Source organism: Chamaea fasciata, unplaced genomic scaffold (genome assembly GCF_029207755.1).
Source record: "Chamaea fasciata isolate MVZ Bird 193981 ecotype frontalis unplaced genomic scaffold, bChaFas1.0.hap1 SCAF_17, whole genome shotgun sequence".
Classification (NCBI taxonomy): Eukaryota; Metazoa; Chordata; class Aves; order Passeriformes; family Sylviidae; genus Chamaea; species Chamaea fasciata.
In genome coordinates, this window is record NW_027094102.1 from 5119727 (window position 1) to 5141118 (window position 21392).

Sequence of the window (21392 nt, forward strand, 5' to 3'; positions counted from 1 at the left end):
CTGAGAGCTGAGAGCAGTGCTCTGTGCTGTGAGGATGATTCAGCATGTGCAGATTCTTAAGCATCAGGAAGCAAAGGAGTTGCAGAGGTCTGTTTGGAATTGTTTGGTCTGACAGGCAATAAGGAAACCACTCATTGCTCTTTCTGGTGGACTAAAAGTGAACAGAGATGATTACATCATCTCTCTCCCAGATTTCCGTGCAATTTCAAATCCAGCCCCTGATCTGGGTGAACCCAAGCTGGGCTCTGAACCTCTTTCTCTGGGAAACCACTGCTCCCAGATGTCCTACCTACATCATGGCACTGGTGACATCAGAGCTGAAATTTGTCTGGACAAAAAAAGTGGGAGCTGCCAGCCTCTCAGAAGAACTGATCTGCTCTTGGGATAGCTTCCCTTCTGCTCTTTTGGTCTGTGGGGTGTAACTCTTGCACTCTGAGGGTAATTTCAGTGCATTTTTGAAGATTATTGTGTAAAACCTCCTTCTCGTACTGAACAGAAGTGTGGCAACAAAAGGGATTAACTCTGCAAAAAGCAGAGACTGCTGGGTCTGGTACACAAATGTCACTTGGAGTCATTAACCAAACTCCTGTGGAGTTAATAAAAGGCTGCTGTGCTGAACGCTGCCCTGTGTGTTCCTGCAAACACGGCACCTCAGGCAGGGCTGAACCTTCACACGGAAACCTCTGCAGAGATCCCGAGCTGCTTGCAGGGCTCGGATTTCTTCCTTACAGCAGTACAATTCAAGTCTGAGGCTGCCTGCCTGCATATCACCAGATCAATACACGCATTTACCTGTCAAGAACGACTTGTACAAAAGACTGACAAACATAATTTTGAGAATTAATGTACCTCAGCAATTATCCATCTTTCTATAGCATGGTGAAGAGGTAACAGCAAGCCAGGGGATGGTAGGAGCAGAGAAATTCCAGGGCTGGTTCAAGTGCAGCATATAGAGTTTAATTTACTTCAACAACTTGCTCAGAGGAACACTTTGCTCAGAGCTGACAAAACTATTTTTTGTGTTTTCAGATATGGGATTGCCCTTACTGTGAAATATGTGTCCCTGCCAGCCCCTCAAATACACCCAGCATGAGATACAGGTGAAAATGTCTAATGAAAAAAAGGCAACATAAAAGGTATTAAAAGCCCAATAATTGAAGGTGGATTCTGTGGTGGTGTCATGCAATGTGAGGGGGAAAAAAAAAATCTTTGTGGGAAAAAAAAAAGGAATCGAGGACTTCATTTTTTTTGGCAGGACTTCTGCACATTCTGCTTATCAAGGGACTGTCAGAGGGAGGCGATTATTTTATAGTCCACAAAAGTTCCCTCCCTCCTTCATTTCTCCCAGCCCCAAGCAACCTCCCTTCAGTCTGAGGGGCCTCTTTATGGGATTGCATTTCAACTTCTCTCCTTTTTTTCCTTTTCCTTGCTGGGGTATTTTTAAAAACAGATTTATCCAATTCACCACCGTGTTCAGTGGGTTAATGCTCTCCCCTCCAAGCTGGTCTAAGAAAGGACAGACATTGTGCTGCCTGCCCAGGACTGAGAGGGGAAGGCATCAGTGGTGGTCCCCATCCATTTCCCATGGCCGTGATCTGATGAATGCTTCGAGCTGGGATAAATCAGCCCTGCAACCCCACCACTGCCCTGGGCAGCTTATTTCAGTGCTTGATAACCCATCCAGGGAAAATTTTTAACCTAACATCCAATCCAAACCTCCCCTGGTGCAACTTGAGGCCATTTTCCTGCTGACTTGTCACTTGTAACCTGGGACAAGAGACCGACCCCCATCTGGCTACAACCTCCTTCCAGGGAGCTGCAGAGAGGGAAATAGTCCCCCCGAACCTCTTTTTCTCCAGGACAAACTCCCCCCGTTCCCGCAGCAGATCCGTGCTCCAGACCCTTCCTCATCATCCAACGAGCTCTCCCAAACCGTGAAGACAGAAGGAAGATGACGGCTGTCTCAATAATTTTTCAGCCTTGGCAGAGTTTCGCTCCTGTGAAATTCCGTGACAGCAGCAGCAGCCCCGCGGGACTCCCGCCGCTCCATCCCCTCTGCTGGAGCTGCTGGTGTCCGCCTCCCCTTCCCGTGGCTCTACAGCCATCAGAGGCAGACCTGCCGTGCCCTGGGGAGGCTGAACCGCGTCCCGCGTCCCCCGCGCTCGGGGAGCGGCCCCGGCCCGGCCCGGCGCTGCCCAGCAGGCGGCACTGCCCGCCCGCCGCTCCGCCCGCACCGCTCCCGGTCCTCTCCCGCACCGCTCCGGTCCACTCCCGCACCGCTCCCGGTTCCTCACAGTTCGCACAGCCCGCACTGCTCCCGCTCCCGGTCCCGCACCGCTCCCAGTTCCGCACAGTCAGCACCGCCCGCACTGCTCCTGGTCCCGCTCCCGCTCCCGCACCGCTCCCGCAGCTCTCCCGGTTCCGCACCGCCCGCACCGCTCCCGGTCCCGCAGCGCTCCCGCCCGCCTGGGTGCATTCGATGCTGCCCCAGGCGGTGCTGGACCCTCCCGCCCCTGCTCCGCCGCAGCCGGGGCGCTCTGAGTGGGATTTTAGGGTTGCGGAGATGGGAAGGTGCTACGAGCAAAGGATGCTGCTCTTGGCTAGCTGTGCTTTGCCTTCGTTCTTGTGAACACGCAACACCCCACTTTTAAATAGAAATAACTGCGGGTAAGGGAAGTGGGAGTACACCATAGCAGGAATTGGCTCTGGCATTTCTCTGCTGGTCTGTTTTGTTCTTGTTCTCCACCTGTGTGCCAGGAACAATCCAGCCTGCCTCCTGGATCGATGTTGTGAGCAGGGATGCTCCCTGCAGCCCTTCCCATCTCATCCCATCAGAAAAAAAATTACTAAGAACAGTTTATCCACGGGAAAAATAACTCCCAGCAATCCTGCCAAGGTCAATGTGAACTGCTGAGCTGGTGCTCTGCTGTGAACTGCAGCTGGGTCTCACACACTGACCTTTTCCAGGCAAAGCAGGACACGCTGGGGAGAGGGAGCACCCAAACCCTCCCTTCCCGTGCTCTTCTCCCTGCCCTCTCCAGACACTCATCCCATCTGTCTGCCCATGTACCTGCTCCTCACTTAACAAGAAAAGAAAACCGTGGACTTTCTCTGTGTCAGACAAGATCCATGTGTGTATGAAACCTGGGGAGGGATTTAATTGAAGGAGGTTTGTGCATGGGGCTCTGCAGTGTTTGGTTTGGTCACCACCCCTCAGCCAGCCACTGGGACATCCTTCAAGAGGAGAGGGGTCTGGTAGTCCGTTCTCCAAGTGTGAAATCCCAGGGAGGAACATGGTTCTGATGCAGGGTGAGGGTTATAAAGAGACATCTCCTCTTCTTAGCTCCAGTCTGAGGATCTGCTCTGGCATAGGGCTGGGGTCACTGACTGTGGGGCTCCACCAGCAGTGACCTGGCTGCTCAGGTGTCACCTGCATGGCTCATCCTTGCCCAGCCTCTCCTGTGGCATTGAGTGAGGAATTTCAGGGTGCTCTGCTCATAAATGGGTCCTTATGAATTCCCCACTGCCTGGCCCAGCATGACAGGAGGATTCACTCTCCCAGCATGGGTGGGATTCTGAGGTCTCTGAGCCCTCTCCTTTGGTCTGCAGTTGCTCCATCCTGCCCTGCTGTTAACTCTCCTTGGAGGGATCAGTGTGGGAAGCAGAGCACATCTCCAGTTCCTTTGTGATCCCCACTGGGCATTGCTCCACTTTGATTTTCTTTTTTCCTCTCATTGGCTTCTTAGATCCTGTAAACAGCCAGATGACAGCAGGAGTTAACCACAGAGAAATGGATTTACACTTCTGGAGTCAGCATGGCCTCATCCCAAAATAGGGACAGCGCAGGAGGAAGCAAAGCTCAGCAAAGGAAAGATGAAGAGAAACCCCTCACATGTGAGATGTGTGGGTATCCAGGGGAGGCTGTTGTGATCTTGGACACAAAACAACATGTGAAGCAGAAATAGGCAGAGAACAGACCTGATGCAGAAGCGTCCCTGAGAGGGTACCCGGACCAGCAAGATGCATTCTGTGGATTTCTTCCTGTTCCAGTGTGGTTCATGGCCCACACCACATGCTGAGAGAGGTGCTATGCCCCTCCACCACCCCATTCCTGCCACAGCTGCACCCACCCCTCACTTGGGACATCCCCATCCAGTCCTGGAGGGTCGTGTGTGTCTGCCCTGGGCTTCACAGGACAGCTTCCTCCCCATTGCTCCAAGTGGCTGGTTCTGTACAGCAAATCCTCTTGTCACCCCGCTGTGGTGCTGTTCCCTGAGTGAGCAGGGCCCTCTGAAGGCCAGGCTGCTAAACAAGTTCCCTTCAAGCTTAAGCAGCGGCCCTCTCTACATTTATGGTTGGGACAACACTTCCCTGTTTTTACCACCAGTACAGAGAGGGTGAGCAGCAGGGGTTTTCTGACAGAGCATTTTTTAAGGCCTGACAGACACACTGTCTTATCCTTGCTCTTATCAGGAGTAATTTTCTGCTTATTCACCTGTAGGAACTATGGATACAACACATTCCTCTGTCAGCAGGGAAACCTCCACAGCCACCGTGGAAAATCAACAGAACTGGCAGAAACCTTTCTCTGAATGTCAATAACTCACCCCTGGGAATCTGGCCTTCCCCAGTCACTGCCTCCCTGACCAGATAAGCAAACACAAAGGACTAAGCTCTGTTAGATTAGGTGCTTGGGGTGCTCTCCTGGTCACCCTGCCCAGGCTGTCCTGGCTAACCATTAGCAGGGGCTCCTCTGGCTGGAGATATGAGTGTTGCCAAAATATGGCTCAGAGGAGCATGGAGAAGAGCCCTCCTCTCCACTGTCCTTGGGAATTTCTCACAGGAGTCCCTCTGGAAACAGCAGAAGTTGTAGCCCTGAGCTGATGCCCCAAGGAACTCTCCTCCCTACCTTTTATACAGGGATCCTGTCCTCTTTTTCTCTTCCTCTGCTGCACATGAACTTTGTCTTTGGTGCAGAAGTATTTCCCGTCAGCCTCAGCTTCTTGTAGGATCTCATCTTCATACTTCTCCTACACCAATGAGAAGAACAGTCAGTCTACAAACAACCCCGACTTTCTCAGGGAGCTGGTGGCTTTGCCAGCGACCTTTGTGACCATTGCTATGGAGTGATGACAAATGCTATTGTTCATAAACACTCTTGACTGGCTGGAAAGAGTGGCACTTCTGTCCCTCAGCAGCAAGTTGTGCAACAGGGTGGGAATGAGGTTTGGCACCTGGTGCAGGAAGAGCTATCACCTTCTGGAGGGAGCTTGGGCTGGGACAACCTGTCTGATGCCTCTGGGAGCCGGCAGCCTAAGCTGATGGCTGAGGAGAACAAACAAACCAACCTCACTGTCCGTCGTGTCTGGCTCATCGGATTCTTGCTTCCCAGACTCGGCATCGTTGTCATCTAAAGGAACACAAAAATAAGGGGTTTTGGCTGGTGGGAGGCTTGACAAGCTCATGAGCAGATGCAGAGACACTGGCTCAAGCTCACAGAGCCACCGAGGCAGAAAGCAGCTTCAGCAATAAAGTGTGTTGTGAAGCAGAGGCCGTGCAAGCTGCATGGCCTGGAATGAATGTTTAGGAGTGATCCAACACGACTCCATTGGGAAACCAGCTCCCAGGAAAGCTCTATCCACAGGACTTTGCTACACCAAGGTCACAAGAGCTGTCCCAACATCTCTGGCTACATACAGATGGGAAACTGGGGGTGTTTAAGCCCCAGACTGCACCTTCCTGTTTGAGCCCCAGGTGTTGGGGTGAAGAGGCCAAAAGGGACAATCCCACCTTTGCTGCTGGTTCAGTCAGCAGCTCTTGGCAGGCAGTGTGTGCTGAGGAGCAGAGGAAGGAAAGGCAGGGGAGATATTTCCCTTTCCAGCAAAAGCATTTAATGTACACAGACCCTGGGGCTACACAGTCCCAGACATGTACCAGCACACACCCGACCTCTGCACACACTGGATCTCCATGGGTTGGGGGCCAAGCCTTGCTAGTGGTGGCATCACCCTGTCTGCACACACAGAAACACACCTCGGCTGGCCATGGTGGGCAGAAGGGGCTGGGCACAGGGCTGTGCCCGCTTTTGGGGGCAGGGGCACCCCAGCAGCTCAATACTTGTTGCTCATCACACCCAGGTCTAGCCAGGATGGAGCTCAGTGGGGCAGCCCCCTCTACCTGTCCCTGCAGAGGTGGGTGACCACGTGATGCTGCTTCTAGGCACTCCTGGATTCCCTGTAGCCTGATCACATCCTCACCTTATCCTTCTGCAGGTTTAAGGTTCACTAGAAAGTGTAGAGGTATTTGTGTATTGTTCCCTGGGCTTTGTGTCAACCTTAAGGTGAGAACTGAAGAAAGTCCTGTATTCCCACACCCAGAATGTAATCAGCTGAAATTCTTCTGCCATGATGATATCTCCTTAGCATGTAAATCACAGAGGACTCCTTTTTCTTTTTTTTCTTTTTTTTTTTTTTTTTTTTTTCCACCGTGAAAAATCCTGCTCTGGAGAGTGTTCCCAAACCACTCCGACACGCCCAGACCGACTAATCCAGGCGAGCTCAACTTTCTGGCCAAGCCAGTAAAGCTGGTACTGAGCAGCTCCCAGCAGACGTGCTTTCCACTCTGATCCCTATGGCTGCTGCCTCCCACCTGCCTGGACAAACCTGGCACCTGTGTCTCGAGGGGGTCAGGCAGGGAGAAAGCCTTGGAAGGGCTCTCATGGAGGATGGAGCAAGGAAAGGAGGGAAACTGCCCTGATCTACCTGCTGCAGGTACCAGCATCCCCGGCTCTGTGCTCAACCCTGTGTGCTGTGTCATCACAGGACACACTCTGGAGCAAAGGGACAGACAGGGATGGTTTCCCAGTGCTAGTCCTGCAAACCTCTTGCATTTTCCCCATCTCTGCTGGGACATTCTGAGCTGCTTCTTCCCTGAGAGGAGTGGGAAATGCTGGAGCAGCAACATTGTCTCGTTGCTGCTCATTGTGGAGAGGGTTTTGCCAAGGGGTCAGAGCTACGCTGAATCCTTGGCTCCTGGAGAATTCCACGGCCTCAGTGTGGAGTGCAGGGTGCTCTGCTGGGTGTGCAAGGACACCCCACGGGTGGCTCCTGTCTGTGCTGGACAGAGACACTGGGCTTTTCTCCAGAAGAACCAGGATTACTTTCTCCCCATATGTACTGAGTCTGAATTTTGGACATATCTAGGGTAGAAAATTGAGCTCTCAAGGACAGAAATGTGAAACCTGAAGCTCCCCTAAAGGCCCAGAAGAGTTGGGAGGTAGGAACACTTAGTGGTCCCTGCAAGGTGAGTTTGCAGGTGAGTGCAGAGCCCAGCAGAGAGCTCTGGGCTGGGAAATTCTTTGACCAAAAGGCACCTTTCACTCTTGCCTTCTCAAATGTCACAGTTGCCTGGGGCTCCTTACCTCCTTCTCCTTTCTGTGCACTGACATTCTGTCTCCTCCCAGCCTCAGGAAGGGCCTGTGGGTCGCTCGGTGTGGAGTTGTTTGTCAGATATGCCCGTGAAAGTGAGAGCTGGGGGACACAGGGAGCACAAATAATGCTGTCACCAGGCAGGAGAGGATTGTCCCCAGCCCTTCCTTCATGACGGCTGTGCCACCCACAGGGAGAAGCACCACAGAGACGTTCCTGTGCACTGTGGTGTGTTTGCAGGGAGCCCAGCCCCTCCTGCAGCAGCCTGTGGGAGGGGGCACAGGCACTGCCCGCCCTTGGGGCAGGACGGAACCCTGTGGACACTGGGGAGGTGAGGAATGGGAGCGGCGACTGAACAACCTGCCACGTGCAAATCGGCTTCACACATATCAAACCCATCCTCCCACAGGGTATTAATGCTGGCCACGATGCCAGCAGCAGTGCTGGGCACCCTGGGGTGGGCTAGGGGCTGCAGTCGATGCCAGCAAGAGCTGTACTTACCACAGCTGCATCCTCCTCTTCCTCCTCCTCCTCCTCCTTGGTAGCAGCAGGCAGCGGCCGGGCGGCACTGGGCCAGCGGTAGGGACAGCGCAGGTCTTCCCGCTGTGCCCTGTGTCCCCCGCCGGGGCCGCGGGCTGCCTGGCTGTCCCCGGGGCTGTCCCTTGGGCTGCCGCAGCCCCGCGGCTCCCGGCGGCAGCGCCAGTCCGTGTCCCTGCCACGGCCGGAGTCGGACAGATCCAGGGGCGCGTCCGCATCATCGTCCCTCGCCTCCTTCACCTTTGCTCGGAGCTCGGAGCGCTCCCGGCTCGGCCAAACCTCCTTCTCTTCCTTGCCATCCGTGGCATCCTCTAGGAAAAACCTCTCCTCCTTGCATGCCGCGATGCCCAGCCACGGGGACAGCGGCCGCTCGCCGGGCGGGAGCTTCGTGTCGCCGTCTGCCCGCTGGCCGGGCTGGCACTGCTGCAGGAGGAGATGCTGCAGCCGCTCCCGGTGCTTGAGGAGGTGCAGCTTCTCCTCCAGCTGCTGGTCCCTCACGTACACCATGGTAGCGGGGAGCTTCAGAAAGGCTGCGTGGTCTTCCCAGCTGTCCCGGGACCGCGTCCTGCCGTCGGCAGCTTTGGCCCGGAGCAAGTGGCTGGGGAAGCTGCCGCCGTCCCGGTCAGCCGGGGCGCAGTGACCCGCCAGCCCCAGCTGGTGCAGGGAAAGGTGCTTGTGCAGGAGGCAGAGCTGCTCTCTCCGGGCGCTCAGTTTTAGATTTTCATAGGATGGAGCTACCTTGGGGGAGTCCAGTTTGCTCGCTGTTAAATAACTGAAAAAAGCATGAAAAAAAATTTATATTAGATAGATCACGTTAGGAAAAGAAAAAAACACACACAACTCCCCCTCCCAACAAACAACCCAAACAACAACAACAACAACAACAACAAAACCCCCCCAAAACCCCACCAAACAACAACAACAAAGCCCAAAATAATCCACATTAGCATTAAAGTTTTCCCATGGTTTCCCAGCTCTGCAGGGATGTGTGTGGTCTCTCCTGCTGTTTCCATGCCCTGTTGAAGCTCTTGGCCAGTACATCATGTTTGTTTTTGGGTTCTGTGCTGGGGAGGGGGTCCTGGTGGCCAGGGGTGTCAGGCAGTCAGCAGTGGGTCTCCACATAGTCCAGGAAGCCATTCCCATCCCACCATCCAGCAGCAACCCCCTCTCCCCAGGCCACAGCAGCTTAAGGTGGGGAGTTGAGTGAGGGTAAGGATGCAGTGACCTCTCACACCAGCACTGCTGCTGAGAAGTCACACTGGAATACTGTCTTACATCCAGCAACATCCTAACTACCCCCCGGGGCTTTCATAGTGCCTGGAGAGCCCCAGGACAGAGGAACAGCCCACCCTCCCCTAATCTCACTCAAAGGGAATCTTCTGCAGCCATCCTAGGAAGGTTGGTACAGTGCAGGAACCTGCCCTGCAAACACAGCCCCTGCTGCTGCTGGGTATTTGGCAGCTTCCATGAGTGCAGGCTGTTCCCAGGAATGCTCAACAGAACTACTCACACTCCGGGAAACTCACTGTCTCTACAGGTGAACTCACTGGCCTTGCTCAGCCCTCTGTGCTCCTGGAATCAGTGGGGAGGATAAGCCTGGGAAGTGCTGAGCCCTGCAGGAAAGCCCATTAGAATAGATAAGGAGGAGCAGGAATTGCTGCCTGCCTGGGACAGTCCTTCTGCCCGGATGTGGGGGCACCTGGTTCACTCTGTGGGTCTGTCTGAGGAGCTGGAATAACCAGAGCCTGATCTTGTTGGGCTGGATTCCAGTCATTTCTTTACTGCTGTAAACTGGGATATCCCCCACTTCCCAAGGCTGTGGGACAAGTTTGGAGAGGGAGGTGGACAGACACAGTGAACACTGGCCATCCATCCATTGGCGGACAGCTGCAGTGGGCCTTGGATCAGGCCCACACCACGACTCTCGGGCTGGTACTCACGCCTCAAGGCTGGGGCTGTGCTCACGCTCTGGAGGGAGAGGAGTCTTCCTCGCTGGTGGAGACACTGCTGCCCCTGAAGGACTCTTTTCCAGGAGGCAGGGTCTAGAGCCGGGTCTCACCAGGGCAATGGTTCCATGCAGCTGGTTGGAAATCCTCTGGGACGCCTGTGGCAAGGGACGGAAAGCCCAGGTGAGCCATTCTGCAGTGTTCCCCAGGCTCCAGGGAGCCCCACTGAACTGGGATACCTCTCCTCACCAGTGAGAGCAAAACAGACAGCTCCTGAGTTTGCTGCTCGGTATGGTTCTGGTCAACAGCTCTATCAAGTTTTTATTCATTTTTCAAGGAAATTTTCCCGTCATGTACTCTCTATTTTCTGGCTGCACTGCTTTGTAGCACAGGAAGTTTTGCATCTCCTCTTAAGTCATGATTCAGTGGCTTAACCAAGATAAGACCCTGCAAATTCCTGGTCCCACAGTCAGGACTTTTTACTCATGCAAGATTTTATTCATGCAAGCTCCTGGCACACACAGGTTTGGTGGGTGTATTTCTGGTGGAGTATCTGGCCAGGACATCGTTGTCTCCATCAGCTGTCATGAAAGGCTCACCACATGTTCTGACTTGACTTTCCCCTGCCCACCTGGAGATGTCACCAACCCTTCCTGTGATCCCTATTAATTATCCCCAGAGCCTGCCTGCAGCCTTACCAAAACCCCTTTTCACCTGCTCTTTCAAGTTTTTGTGGAGGTCGAGTAAGCAAAACCTGTGCCAAAACAGAAGAATCTGTGTGGGTGTGTGCGTGGGCTTGAGTTCCCATGACCAGGAGCAAGGTCCAGGTCCTGCAGTCTCATCTCCCAGTGCCCAGTGTCTCCACATCACTCAGCAGCCCTGGGCTGACACCCTCTCTGTTTGTCCTTGCAACCACTGAAAGCCAGGCTCTCTGAAAATACCAGGCTCTGGAAATGACAAACTACCCAAGTCCGGCTAATTGTTCCACACCCCAAGGGCCTCCTGCTCTTTCCCTTTTCCAATCTGCTTGTCTTCATCCAGTTCAGATGATGACAGCAGTGCGGAGAAGGCCTGAGGTTATCAGGCTACTCTAGCAACTCACCATTTCTGCAAGGCTGACTTCTTGAAGGAGAGAGCCTGGAGAAGTCCTGCTGCTTGGAGAGCTCCTCTGGAGCTTCTCTGGAGGTTTTTCTGCAAAAGAAGACACAACCAGCTGCAACAATGGTCCCCCAGAGCTGCTGCAGCCCTGCCCTGCAGTGGGCTGGAGCCATGCAGCCTCCCAGGGATGCCACTGGCTGGTACCAGCCACCTCTCAGAGAAGACTTTGAGTCAAAATTACTGTCTGGCTCAAGCCAGCACCTGACTGAACGTGCCCTTTGTTGCGTGTGTGGGTGGCAGGAAGGGAATGCCATGGCCTCTGCATGAATTGTCTTTCAGTGAAGGCACCCAAGCACCCTTTTGCTCTAATGCAGACCCTTTCCCAGAGCAGTTTTGCACCATGGCTCAGTCACTCTTCACATCCCCAGATGCCTCAAGGGTGGCAGGAGCCAGCAACTCCCACCTTCACTGAGCTCGAGGTCTGGCACGTCCTGGTGGGCTTCTTCTGCTTCCCTGTGCTCTGCTTTCTCTGTGCTGGCATTCCTGCTCACTGGGGACAGTAAAGTCAAAGGGGAGCTTGGTGTGGAGCAGCTTTCTCTGGAGGAGACTCCTGGGGTCTTTGTCCTGTCCCTGTTGGAAGGAAAAGGACATGAATGGATGAGAAGGGGCAGGAGAAGGTTTTGGAGCCACTGTACTGAGAGCTCTGAGCCTGATATGCAAATATACATATTTATGCATGTGTTTATCTGGATATACCAGATCCTCAGACTCACCTCCTTCCACTGCAGCTTATCAGTAGCCCAGCTGCAGTCTGGAGCGTGGACAGAGCCAGCATGACAGCCCGAGGTGTGATTGCCCCACTTGGTTGTGGGTAACATCGCAGGAAGCCACGATGTTGGGTAAGCCAGGACCCAGCTGTGGCTATTGCAAAAGCTCTGTGGGAACCTGTCCCTGGCTGGGCTTTCAGCCTGATGGAGGGGTGGGTTCAGCACAGGGATGTGGTGTCTGCCCCATGTCACCAAATCAAGATGGAGAGGATGATGCTCTCGGTGACACAAGGGAGTGCCTGAGCTTTGGAGACACACACAGAGTCCTGGATGGACTCTGATGCTGGCACATGAATGTTTGGCTGGAAATCTTCCCATCCACCGTCTCAGGGGAGAGCAGACCAGAGCAGAATCACTCAGTGCTCAACAAGACCAGCCCAGCCTACAGCTCTGGAGCTACTCAGCTCTTGGGAAGCACTGGGGAGTAAAAGTCAGAGTTTCTCTTTAAGCGAATGGTGCTCCTGAGCTCCAAAGAAAACACATTTCTAAACTAATCCCTCAGTGCTAATTCCTCTGGACTTTAAGCCCTTGAGGAATGAGCTGATTTGTATATGTTGGCCAGCCTGGCAGGTTACTTGGCTTCCAACACAGCGCTCTGCTGGGCTGTGAACCTGTTGGTGCAGATCACTTCTCCTTCCTTAAGCCCATCACAGTCCCTTGTGTATCACTCTCCTTCCCCCAAAACCACTTGCTTCCTGCAGATGCTCTCTGGCTGCTGCAGGAGAGGAGCTGGTGCCGTGGAAAAGCCGTGGAATCCCAGGCTGAGGTCCATGCAAACTGCCCAGGGCTTCGTTTCTAAGGGGTTAAATATCTTTGTTCCCCAAAAATGAATCGTTGGATGGTGGTGAACAGGGGAATGAGCAAAGGTCAACAAGAATTTTGAGATCATTAGGGGTTTTTCCATGTCTAACATATACAACAGGAACCCATGGGAATTAGATGCTAAAATACCCCTGAGGATGCCACAGTCTGGACGCTGCCCTTTCCACCCTGGGGATGCCCTGGTTGTTGCCAATACCCGTTGTAAAGAATGAAACCAGGAAAGTGCTTACTCCAGACTCCGGAGCCTCTTCAGTTCTTCCTTGAGAGTTTTATTCTCCTCCCTCAGGCGATTGGTCTCGTTGGCTGCAGGGACAGAGGTGAGTTCAGATGCTGCAAGGATGCCACTCACAGCTCACTGGGGTGCCCAGGGGAGGGGGGAATGGCACCGAGTTTTGGAGGATCCGAATTTCCTCCCTTCTTTGTAAACATGCTAGGGCTAAGGGATAAAAGGGAGCAATTTTCTGCCTCAGGTTTCACCAGGACTAGGTCTGCTTGCAGATTGCCCGGCTCAGGGGAAGAGCACGACCCAAACGAGGCAGTGGTGGGTTGGGCACAGTGACCATCCTGCCCCTGAACACCAGGGCAGGCTGATGAGTGGGTGCGGGGGAGGGCTGGCGGTCTCTAGGGGGATCAGACAGAGGGCAGAGGGAGATGTGAGCACCCAGCACTGCAGCAAGGAGGCCACGGAGAGCATGGGTGGGCTCCCAGGCATGGTGCCTTGTCTTGTTCCTGCTCAAAAGCAGCACTCAGGGAGCAGTGGCATGGCAGGGGAGATAAACCAAGGGCTCTTGGCACCTCTCCATTCCTCCTAAATGCCTTATCTCCTTTACCCCCATGACCCTCCCTGGGCTGGTCAGATCCCCAGGGAAAATCACCCTGTGCCTCAGCGGTGCTGGGAGCTCTGCCAGAGGCTCAGGAGAAGATCCATCACACGTGCTGCTTGATTTCATTTACCCGTGCTGAGCTGCTGCTGTGACTTTCCTGTCTTTGTCAGAGCGTTCCATCTGCCGTGCCAAATGCATCCCTTTTCCAGGCAGCTGACACAGCCTGGAATCTCTCATTTTTCTGGAGGTGTAGAGGGCTGCAGCCCCCAGCTCTGGTGAAGGGTTATGTCTGCTTGGAGGGGACATGAACTGCCATCCACAGTCCTGCTCCCTCCCTTCTCCCCATCCCCAAACCCTTCCCAGATTCCCGCTCACCACAAGGGCTCACATGCAAATATCTGGGAGAGGGATTAACTGAGCAAAGACTCAGCGTGCCAAAGCCAAGCCCACAGTGGGTGTCAGTACGTACAGAGGATGAAGATGTGCTGCAGGCTCTGGAAATGAGAGGTCTCGTACTCATTCTGCTTCTTTTTGGCCAGCTCCTGGGTGACCATGCATCTGTCACAAAGACCAGCTCGCAGCCTGGAGGAAGGAAACCGCACAGCTTGTTACCACACGGTTTTCATGGGAGAAATAAATTGCTGCCCTCCCCACAGGGAAGTGTGAACACTCACACCATCACCTAGAATCATCCCCCTGCCCAGCACTGGCCCTTGCACCCCTCCAGATCCAGGCCCACCACCACCAGCTTAGGAAAGCTCCTATGCATGTGCCCAGACTCCTCCAGCTCTCCCAGCAGCTGAGTATAGGAAATATAGAGGTTCATGTGCTGCATCCCACTCCTGGGAAGACAGCAAACCCCAAACTCTCCCCCTAGCACCGTGCAGCCACTGCCACTCAGCAGCACCCTGCTTAAAAACAAATCCTACCTGTTTTCTAACACCTTTACATTTTCTTTAAGGACCTTCTGCTGTTCCCTTAATTGGTGATTTTTAGCAAACAGCTCTTCAATTCTCTGAGCATCTCTAGTTGAAGAAACAGAACAAAGAAAAGAGGGTTATTAGATTTCTCCCCAAAACCCTTGCCTTCATCCACAGTTCCCTTTTACTTGTGTGGCAAGAGGGAAAAAAAATGTATTGGAGCCTGTGACACCCTCCTCGGAGTTAGCAACTTAATTCCTCCCACTTATTGTTTTCCAAGGGAGAAAGCACCAGGTGGCACAAACATCACCTGCCAGTGAGAAGGCAAACTGGAGTTGGGCTGGGATCACCCCAAACCCTGCCTGGAGCCAAAAGGCTTGAATCTGGCAGTGCCAGAAAGGCAAATGGTGCTCTCTAATGCAGCAGTTTTGGAGAATAACTCAGGAAGTCTGGAATTCCAGTGGTGTAGCTTCCCCTCTGCCCCAGCATCGCTCACCGGCACTTCTCTGTCGTCAGCTCCGCCACCTTGCTGTGCAGACCTGGAATAATGAACAGACACAGAGGGGTGGGCGTTTATTGCCAATTCCCCAGCACTCAGAAGCAAATGAGACTGATGGAATTTCAGGAAGGTGCGTGGCTTTGCAGAAATCTCATCCGTTCACAAGCCTTATCTCTGATAAGGAATAACACATTGCATGTGTTAAACACAATCACAGTTTAATGTAACTGGGAAAGTTGTACCAAATGTGAGCTCGTTTTGTATCCCCACTATTTAACGAGTCTGCGTTTCCTTCGCAGACCCAAAAAGTCTGGTTTGGTTTTGTTTCTACTTATTTCTCACTACAGCCTGCATTTCCCAGGTGGGCAGTATTTTATAGTTTTCAGGGTTGGAAAGCATCTTGGAGAATATTTACAGCTGAACGGCTTTCCTTGATGGATCTGCAGACATTGTATCCTGTCAAATCTATTTTATGCAAAGTAGATGTAAACATGTGGTTTAAATTGCTCAACAGTTTCCTCTAACTCTCACAGAGCTTGAAATTACACAAGAGAAGAATGAATTCATAAGCCAGAATCATCCAAAAGTGCTGAAGTTTTGTTCATAATATTGATACTGGGAATTATTCTAATAGGAAAACAATTGGACTTGGCACTTAGTTGCTTAACCTAATGGGTTTTATTTTAATAATGTATGACCTGAGAAATAATTTATTCCCTAGAGGAATAAGCTATCCAACCTGACTCAAACGTTTTCTTTAACAGAGCTTCATCTCCTGCTGCTTCTGTCTTATAGATTATTGCATCTTTCCCCTTTCCCTTTGATCCCTCAGTATCCAAATACACTCCAATCCTCAGTTCTCAGAGCAGATGCCCAGCAGGTGTGTGTGTGTGTGTCACCCCTGCAAACCTCCCAGGTCACCTTGATCATGACAGCAGGGGCAGGAAGGGAGCCAAATCCCCCACGGTTTATGCTTGGAGCAAGTGGGATTCCTGCAGGGACTGAGCTCCTCCATGGCTTGCTTCCCAGGAGCTTGGAGTGCAGGAATGTTCTCTTTCTTCTGCTCCTTCTCATTATTCAAAAAGTTACTTTTTTTCTCAGTGTGCCAACGAGAGGTACAGATGTGCCATCAGTGGTGCTCTCCTCTGAGGGACAGGCTGTGCCCTCATGTCCCAATCCATCCCCGTGAGTGCTGCTTGCTCAGCACTAATCCCCAAATCTCCCTAATCCACACCTGCTCCTCTTCCCTTCAGGTTATTTGACACCAAACGGATCAAGTGGTACTATTACAAAGAAATGGATCTTGGCCAGTTTTTGCTAAGAAAATTTTGTCTCCCTACCTTGGACCTCTTTCTCATGGATTTCCTTGAGCTTGTTCAGGAACTCTGCAAAACTCTCCGTGGTCATGTTCAGGGATGAGCCACGCACCAGGCTGTGTCCAGTGCAAGGATGTCCTTTTGCTTCAAATTATTCAGGTTTCAACCTAAAGGAGAAAGAAAAAGTCCAATGAAAGAGATGCGTCTGGTGCATGTGGTGTTCTGGAAAGGAAAAAGCCCAAAGCTAGGAAGGGAAAATCATTTGCTAAACCATGGGATCATTTTTGTCCACCCTGCCGCAGCATTGAGCACAGTGAAGAGCATGTCTTAGATACCGGCAGGAGCCCAGCTGGAAAATCAGGCTTTTCCTCTCCTTGTTGAGCTGTTAAAATTGCATTTCTCTGGGATGAGGTGCGGCAGGGCATCTTCTTAAATGTGAAGAAGGGACTGCAGAACTTGTGTTGGGACCACATGGGGACTGGTGATGGGGAAATTCACAGCAGTTTTGGTGCTTGAGTTTGATGGACTCATCTCCTGCTGGGATGCTCCCTTGCATCTCTCCTCCCTCTGGCATCATGCACAGCTTTTACAAAGGCAATACACAGCACTCAGCCACCCACTGTCATTGCCCAGGCTTCCTGCATGGCCTTGCTGGCTGCAGCCTCTTTGAACCCTTGGGACACACCCATCAGAGCTTTTTCACCCAATTTTACAAAGAAACCAGGAGAGGTGGCGTCCAGAGCCAAGAGCTGCAGGAAGCTGGCATGGGCACAGCATCCATGGGGTCCTCTGGAGCCACCAAAACCACACTGGGAAAGAGGAACTTCCACATGAAGGAGTTCAGCATCTCCACGTGGGAACTTTTGCCCCCCAAATCATTCTGGGTTGGTGAGTCGTGGTGAGTAATTCCAATCCCAACACACAGCCTTCAACCACGAAGAGATGACCAGAGAGCAAACCTCCCCTCTGCTGCTGGGAAATGAAGAGTGGGACCTGGACTTTGTAGCCCCACGGGGAAGGTTTGTGCTGGGTTCCAGTGCTCTCCCAGCCCGGCTCCCGCCCCGTGCCTTTATCTGCATGAGGAGCAGGGATGTGCCAGATCGCCTGCATATGCAAGATGTGGGCATGCAGAGCTGGAAGAAGAAAGTTTCCCCTAAAGCATCTGATTTTCAAAAGAAATGAGACACGCGCCAGCAAGTGTGAGCAGCGAGCTCGGCACGCTCAGCTCGGCGGAGCAGCTGCCTGAACACGAACCATCCCAGAGTCACTTTGTTTGGCTTTTGAGCAAATCTGCTGCAAACAGAGTAGAGATCTTGCTCTCTGAGGGAACAATTAAAAAATATTCATTACTCCTGCTTCCCTGGGCCTTGCTCAGCCGTTCCCAGGGCTGGGTGATCTAACCCAGCAAATAAAAGCATGGTGCAGCTCGTCCAGCTCGAGATCTGCCACTGTGAAATGGGACTGGGAACTGATCTCAGCCCCAAGAGCCACAGCTGAAACTCCAGCCAGGGAAAATAACGTGCAGCTCTACCGCAAAACAAAAAAGACCCTCCTGATGTTAATGGGATGCACTTCCCAGGATCACTGAGTCCTAAATTAGGCTCTGCCCTGGGCAAAGCACCTCCCCGGGGCTGAAGGGAGGTTGTGAGATCAAGCACTGCCATCACGGGACTGACACCCCAGGTGCCAGCTGGGAAGGCTCTGAAGCACTCAGGCACTAATTCCCCTTGCATTCTCCAGTGCGGTAATCTGGCAAGGGATTGCAACTGGGAGCAGAGGAGTTGCTGGCTGCATGGGCTCCTACTGTGCTTGCTGCTGCTGGATCAGGTCCTGCCCACCTTGTACTCAAGGGTACAGCCCTTTCCCTGAGGCTGCTGTCTCCGAGGGTTGAACCCGGCATTTCCAGACACAGGATTCAGCTCAGCCATCCCGGGAAGGTGACACCCTGGCTGGGCCTGGTGCCAGCCCTGCTCAGGGAGGTAGGGCTGGGCTGGCACACGGTGGGAGGTGTGGGGGCAGCCCAGGTGCTGGCTGCTGGATCTGGATCCCTGCAGCTGTGACTCAGTGCTGCGGGCAGAGCCCGGCAGATCAGGATTTGGGGCTGGGGTGTGGGCAGCAGCTTCGCCTTCCATGCACAGCTGAGGCTGTGGTGCCACCAGGGTTGGGCTTTACTCCTGGTTTTATTTTCCTCGGAGCTCTCAGGTGGGTGGGGACCTGTGACCTGCTGCAGATCCAATCAGCAAGGAAAAGCTGCCAGTTTTGGTGCTTTTTGAGATGCCAGGACCCATCTCTGCATGCAGATGGAACAGCCACTCGGAGGCAAACCTGGCAAGGACCTCGGATCTTGTCTGTGTGCACACATGGTAACAGAAATCCTTCATGAGCATCACTCCCCATATGTCTTTTCCGAGGATTCAGCCTTTTGCTGCAGCAGAACAGCCCCACGGACGGCCCAGGTTCCCTGAGGGGCTCAGCTTTGCTCCCTCTCACCCGGTGTGGATGGGTGAAGGTGTGAAGCCACAGCTCCCTGCTCCTCTACCCTGCTCCGGAGGATTTACTGAGGGGGATTAATTGCTGAAGCCCAGACCACAGAGTCCCTCAGTGTGGAGCTCGCTCCCTGAGACAGGGATTTCATTTACAGCCCCGAGCCCTTGGCAGAGCTGTCGCTGTGAAATAGAGCCGGTGGTGCCGGGGGCGGCCCCATGGCGGGGCTGGAGCAGCCCTTTGGCATCCCGGCAGGGCTGGGTGTATTTCAAAGTGATGGGTGCCCTCGGCAAACAGAGCCCCGGTGTCGGGGACCAAAGGCAAACTCCTCATCCAGCCCCTAAATCTGGAGGGTTTGTAAAGCCCAAGACTGGGCTGAGCTGTTGTTAACTGCTGTGGCTTTGCTCACCTGCTCTCTGCATCCCTCGATGCTCAGGGTGGCACAAGGGCTCCAGTTTGGGGCACAGGGTCCCTGGGATGTCTGCTCTCATGCACAGGGCTGGAGCAGCCCCCAGCATCTCCCGGGTACCAATGGCATTGCTCCGCGGGCAGGATGCTCCTGTTGTGGCTAGGGAAAGGAAAAGCAGCAGGGAGGTTATTTTCTGTCCCATCTGACAGGGCTGGGGAAGGGATGGACTTGGACAGCTGGCTCTGGCAGCACAGCCAACACCCATTCCTTGGTCCCCAGGGAGTTCCTGACTTCTCAACACCATCCCCAGCACTGCCTGTCACACTCACAGTGAGCCACAGCACATCCCTACCCTGAGCCCGGTCTCCTTTCAGGAGGATAAAGCAGCTCATTAGCTAAATGAGCTTAAGTCATTAAAAAAAAAAAAAAGTCAGAAAAGAAAAAGGCAGGACTGTGACATTCTGATACTGTGGGATCAGTGAAGCTTAATGGATTTACCACCAGATATTTCCCCATCAGCAGTGCTGGAGTTGCTCAGCTCCAGGCCGGATTGATGTCACACACCTTTCGCTGGGCAATTGCCGGGCAGAGCTGCTTTGACCAGCCAAACTTTCTTTCCTTGGCTACCCTACTATGTTCCTGGTCTAATATTAGAATTATAAAACAAATTTGTACTCAGAAAAACTGCCTGACCACTCATGGAAAATCTGCAGTTCCAGGAGTATTTCACAGGCCGGTGTGGAGCTAATGCTCTTTGCTGATGTACTTTGCTTGGCAGCGTGAAGAGGGCTTTTTTGGTATATTGAGGGATTCTTTTTTTTTTTTTTTCCCCCTGGGTATTTATTTATTTGCATGACTTAACATGGCACAGACTGCCCTAAAATGGAGCCCAGTGCCTGCTCTCCACCGTGCTGGGTTTGCTGTGGGTGCTGCACGTGGGCTGCCACATTGCTAAATTGCCTCCCAACAAGTGAGACAGGAGGAATAGCCTTGGCTCTCTTGCCTCTCCAGGGAGGAGGATTTGGTGCCTTCCTCTATCTCACACAACCTGAAAATCCTCCCTGGAGCAGAGCAGCTGCTCCGTGCTGCTCCACCAGCCCAGGGGCCGGTTTGTAGCAAGCCCCAGGGCTGCCTCTGCTGGCTGCTGCATGGGGGTCCCACTCGGGTGATGTGGAGCTGCAGCACGGCTGTGACCTGCCCCAATGGACCTTTGGGTTTGTGGGGACTGGTGCTGGTCACAGCCCCCTGAACCAGTTCAGCAGGATCAGCAGCACCAGGGAGATGCTGCTCATGTGTGCACAGACGTGTGCCACTGCAGGGAGAGCAGAGCTGGAGCAAACCCTCCAAGATACAGCTCCAGCCTCAAGTCCCAGCCTGCACACTGATCTACTTCTACCCCATAAAGTCTCTGTTGCCATAATACAGCACAGCCCTGGTGATCACAAAGTCAGCAGCTCAATTTCTCCCCCTCCAACTTGGCCCTGTGGAGGCAACCTCTGCTTTTCCAGCTGCTGTGGCAATCACCAATCCCCCCAATCTGAGTTTTATTCCATTACCTCATTTCTGGTTAAGAGCCCTTATTCCCCTCAAGGGTTCTTGTTAATCTTTGCAATAGGGACATCCCTCCTTCCAATGGAGCCTTGACTGCCCTGGGCTTGCAGGATCACTAAAACCAGAGCTGTTGGTCCTCTGCAATACCAGGAATCTGACTGGATTTTACATAACAGGGCGAGCAGTCTGGGGGTCTCTCCTTGCACTGGCCCCACCTGGGAGGCAGGTTTTGTCCTCCCACCTCCCAGCTCCTGCTGCTTTGATGAAGTTTAACAGTAAATATTAGTTCTGCTCCCCACTTGAGGACAAATGGCATTTGGAGCCACCAGCCATGCCATGGTGCTCTCCAGAGTGTGGTGGGCTTTGGGCAGATCTGTGGGCAGGATCTGTCTGCCCACGGGAGGATTCAGAAGATTATTAAAAGTACCCACTTATCTACCTGTGCATCTCAGGGTAACCACAGGTTCTATAAACATTGCCCAATTAACACCTCAAAATGCTCTGGGAAGTGGGTAATGAGGCATTATCGCGTTTTTGGATGATTTAATTGAGAAGTGGTGAGGCTCAGGAATAGCTCAAGGCCCTGTTGGGATTGGAGGCACATGGTCGCTGCCCATCCAAAACACTTCCACTGCCACCCCCAGCTCCTGAGCCCCTGGCTGGGCAACGTGGCAGGAAAATACCCTGGGAATCTCTGATAGATGGTGGTTATCACCCCACCCTCTGACTGTG

At 53.1% G+C, this 21392-nt stretch overlaps 1 protein-coding gene across 1 annotated transcript; it reads right to left on the reverse strand.

The window, feature by feature from the left end:
* Window positions 1–3133: 3133 nt before the first annotated feature.
* On the reverse strand, window positions 3134–16313 carry RBBP8NL (RBBP8 N-terminal like). The gene is made up of 13 exons (XM_066198961.1): window positions 16241–16313; window positions 14898–14940; window positions 14411–14506; window positions 13951–14063; window positions 12888–12960; window positions 11472–11638; window positions 11013–11101; window positions 9905–10068; window positions 7929–8736; window positions 7421–7529; window positions 5349–5410; window positions 4910–5030; window positions 3134–3749 (listed from the first exon to the last, which is right to left on the reverse strand). The coding sequence occupies exons 1-13, from the start codon at window positions 16305–16307 to the stop codon at window positions 3631–3633; spliced, it is 2031 nt and encodes a 676-aa protein (XP_066055058.1). The 5' UTR covers window positions 16308–16313; the 3' UTR covers window positions 3134–3630.
* Window positions 16314–21392: the final 5079 nt, after the last annotated feature.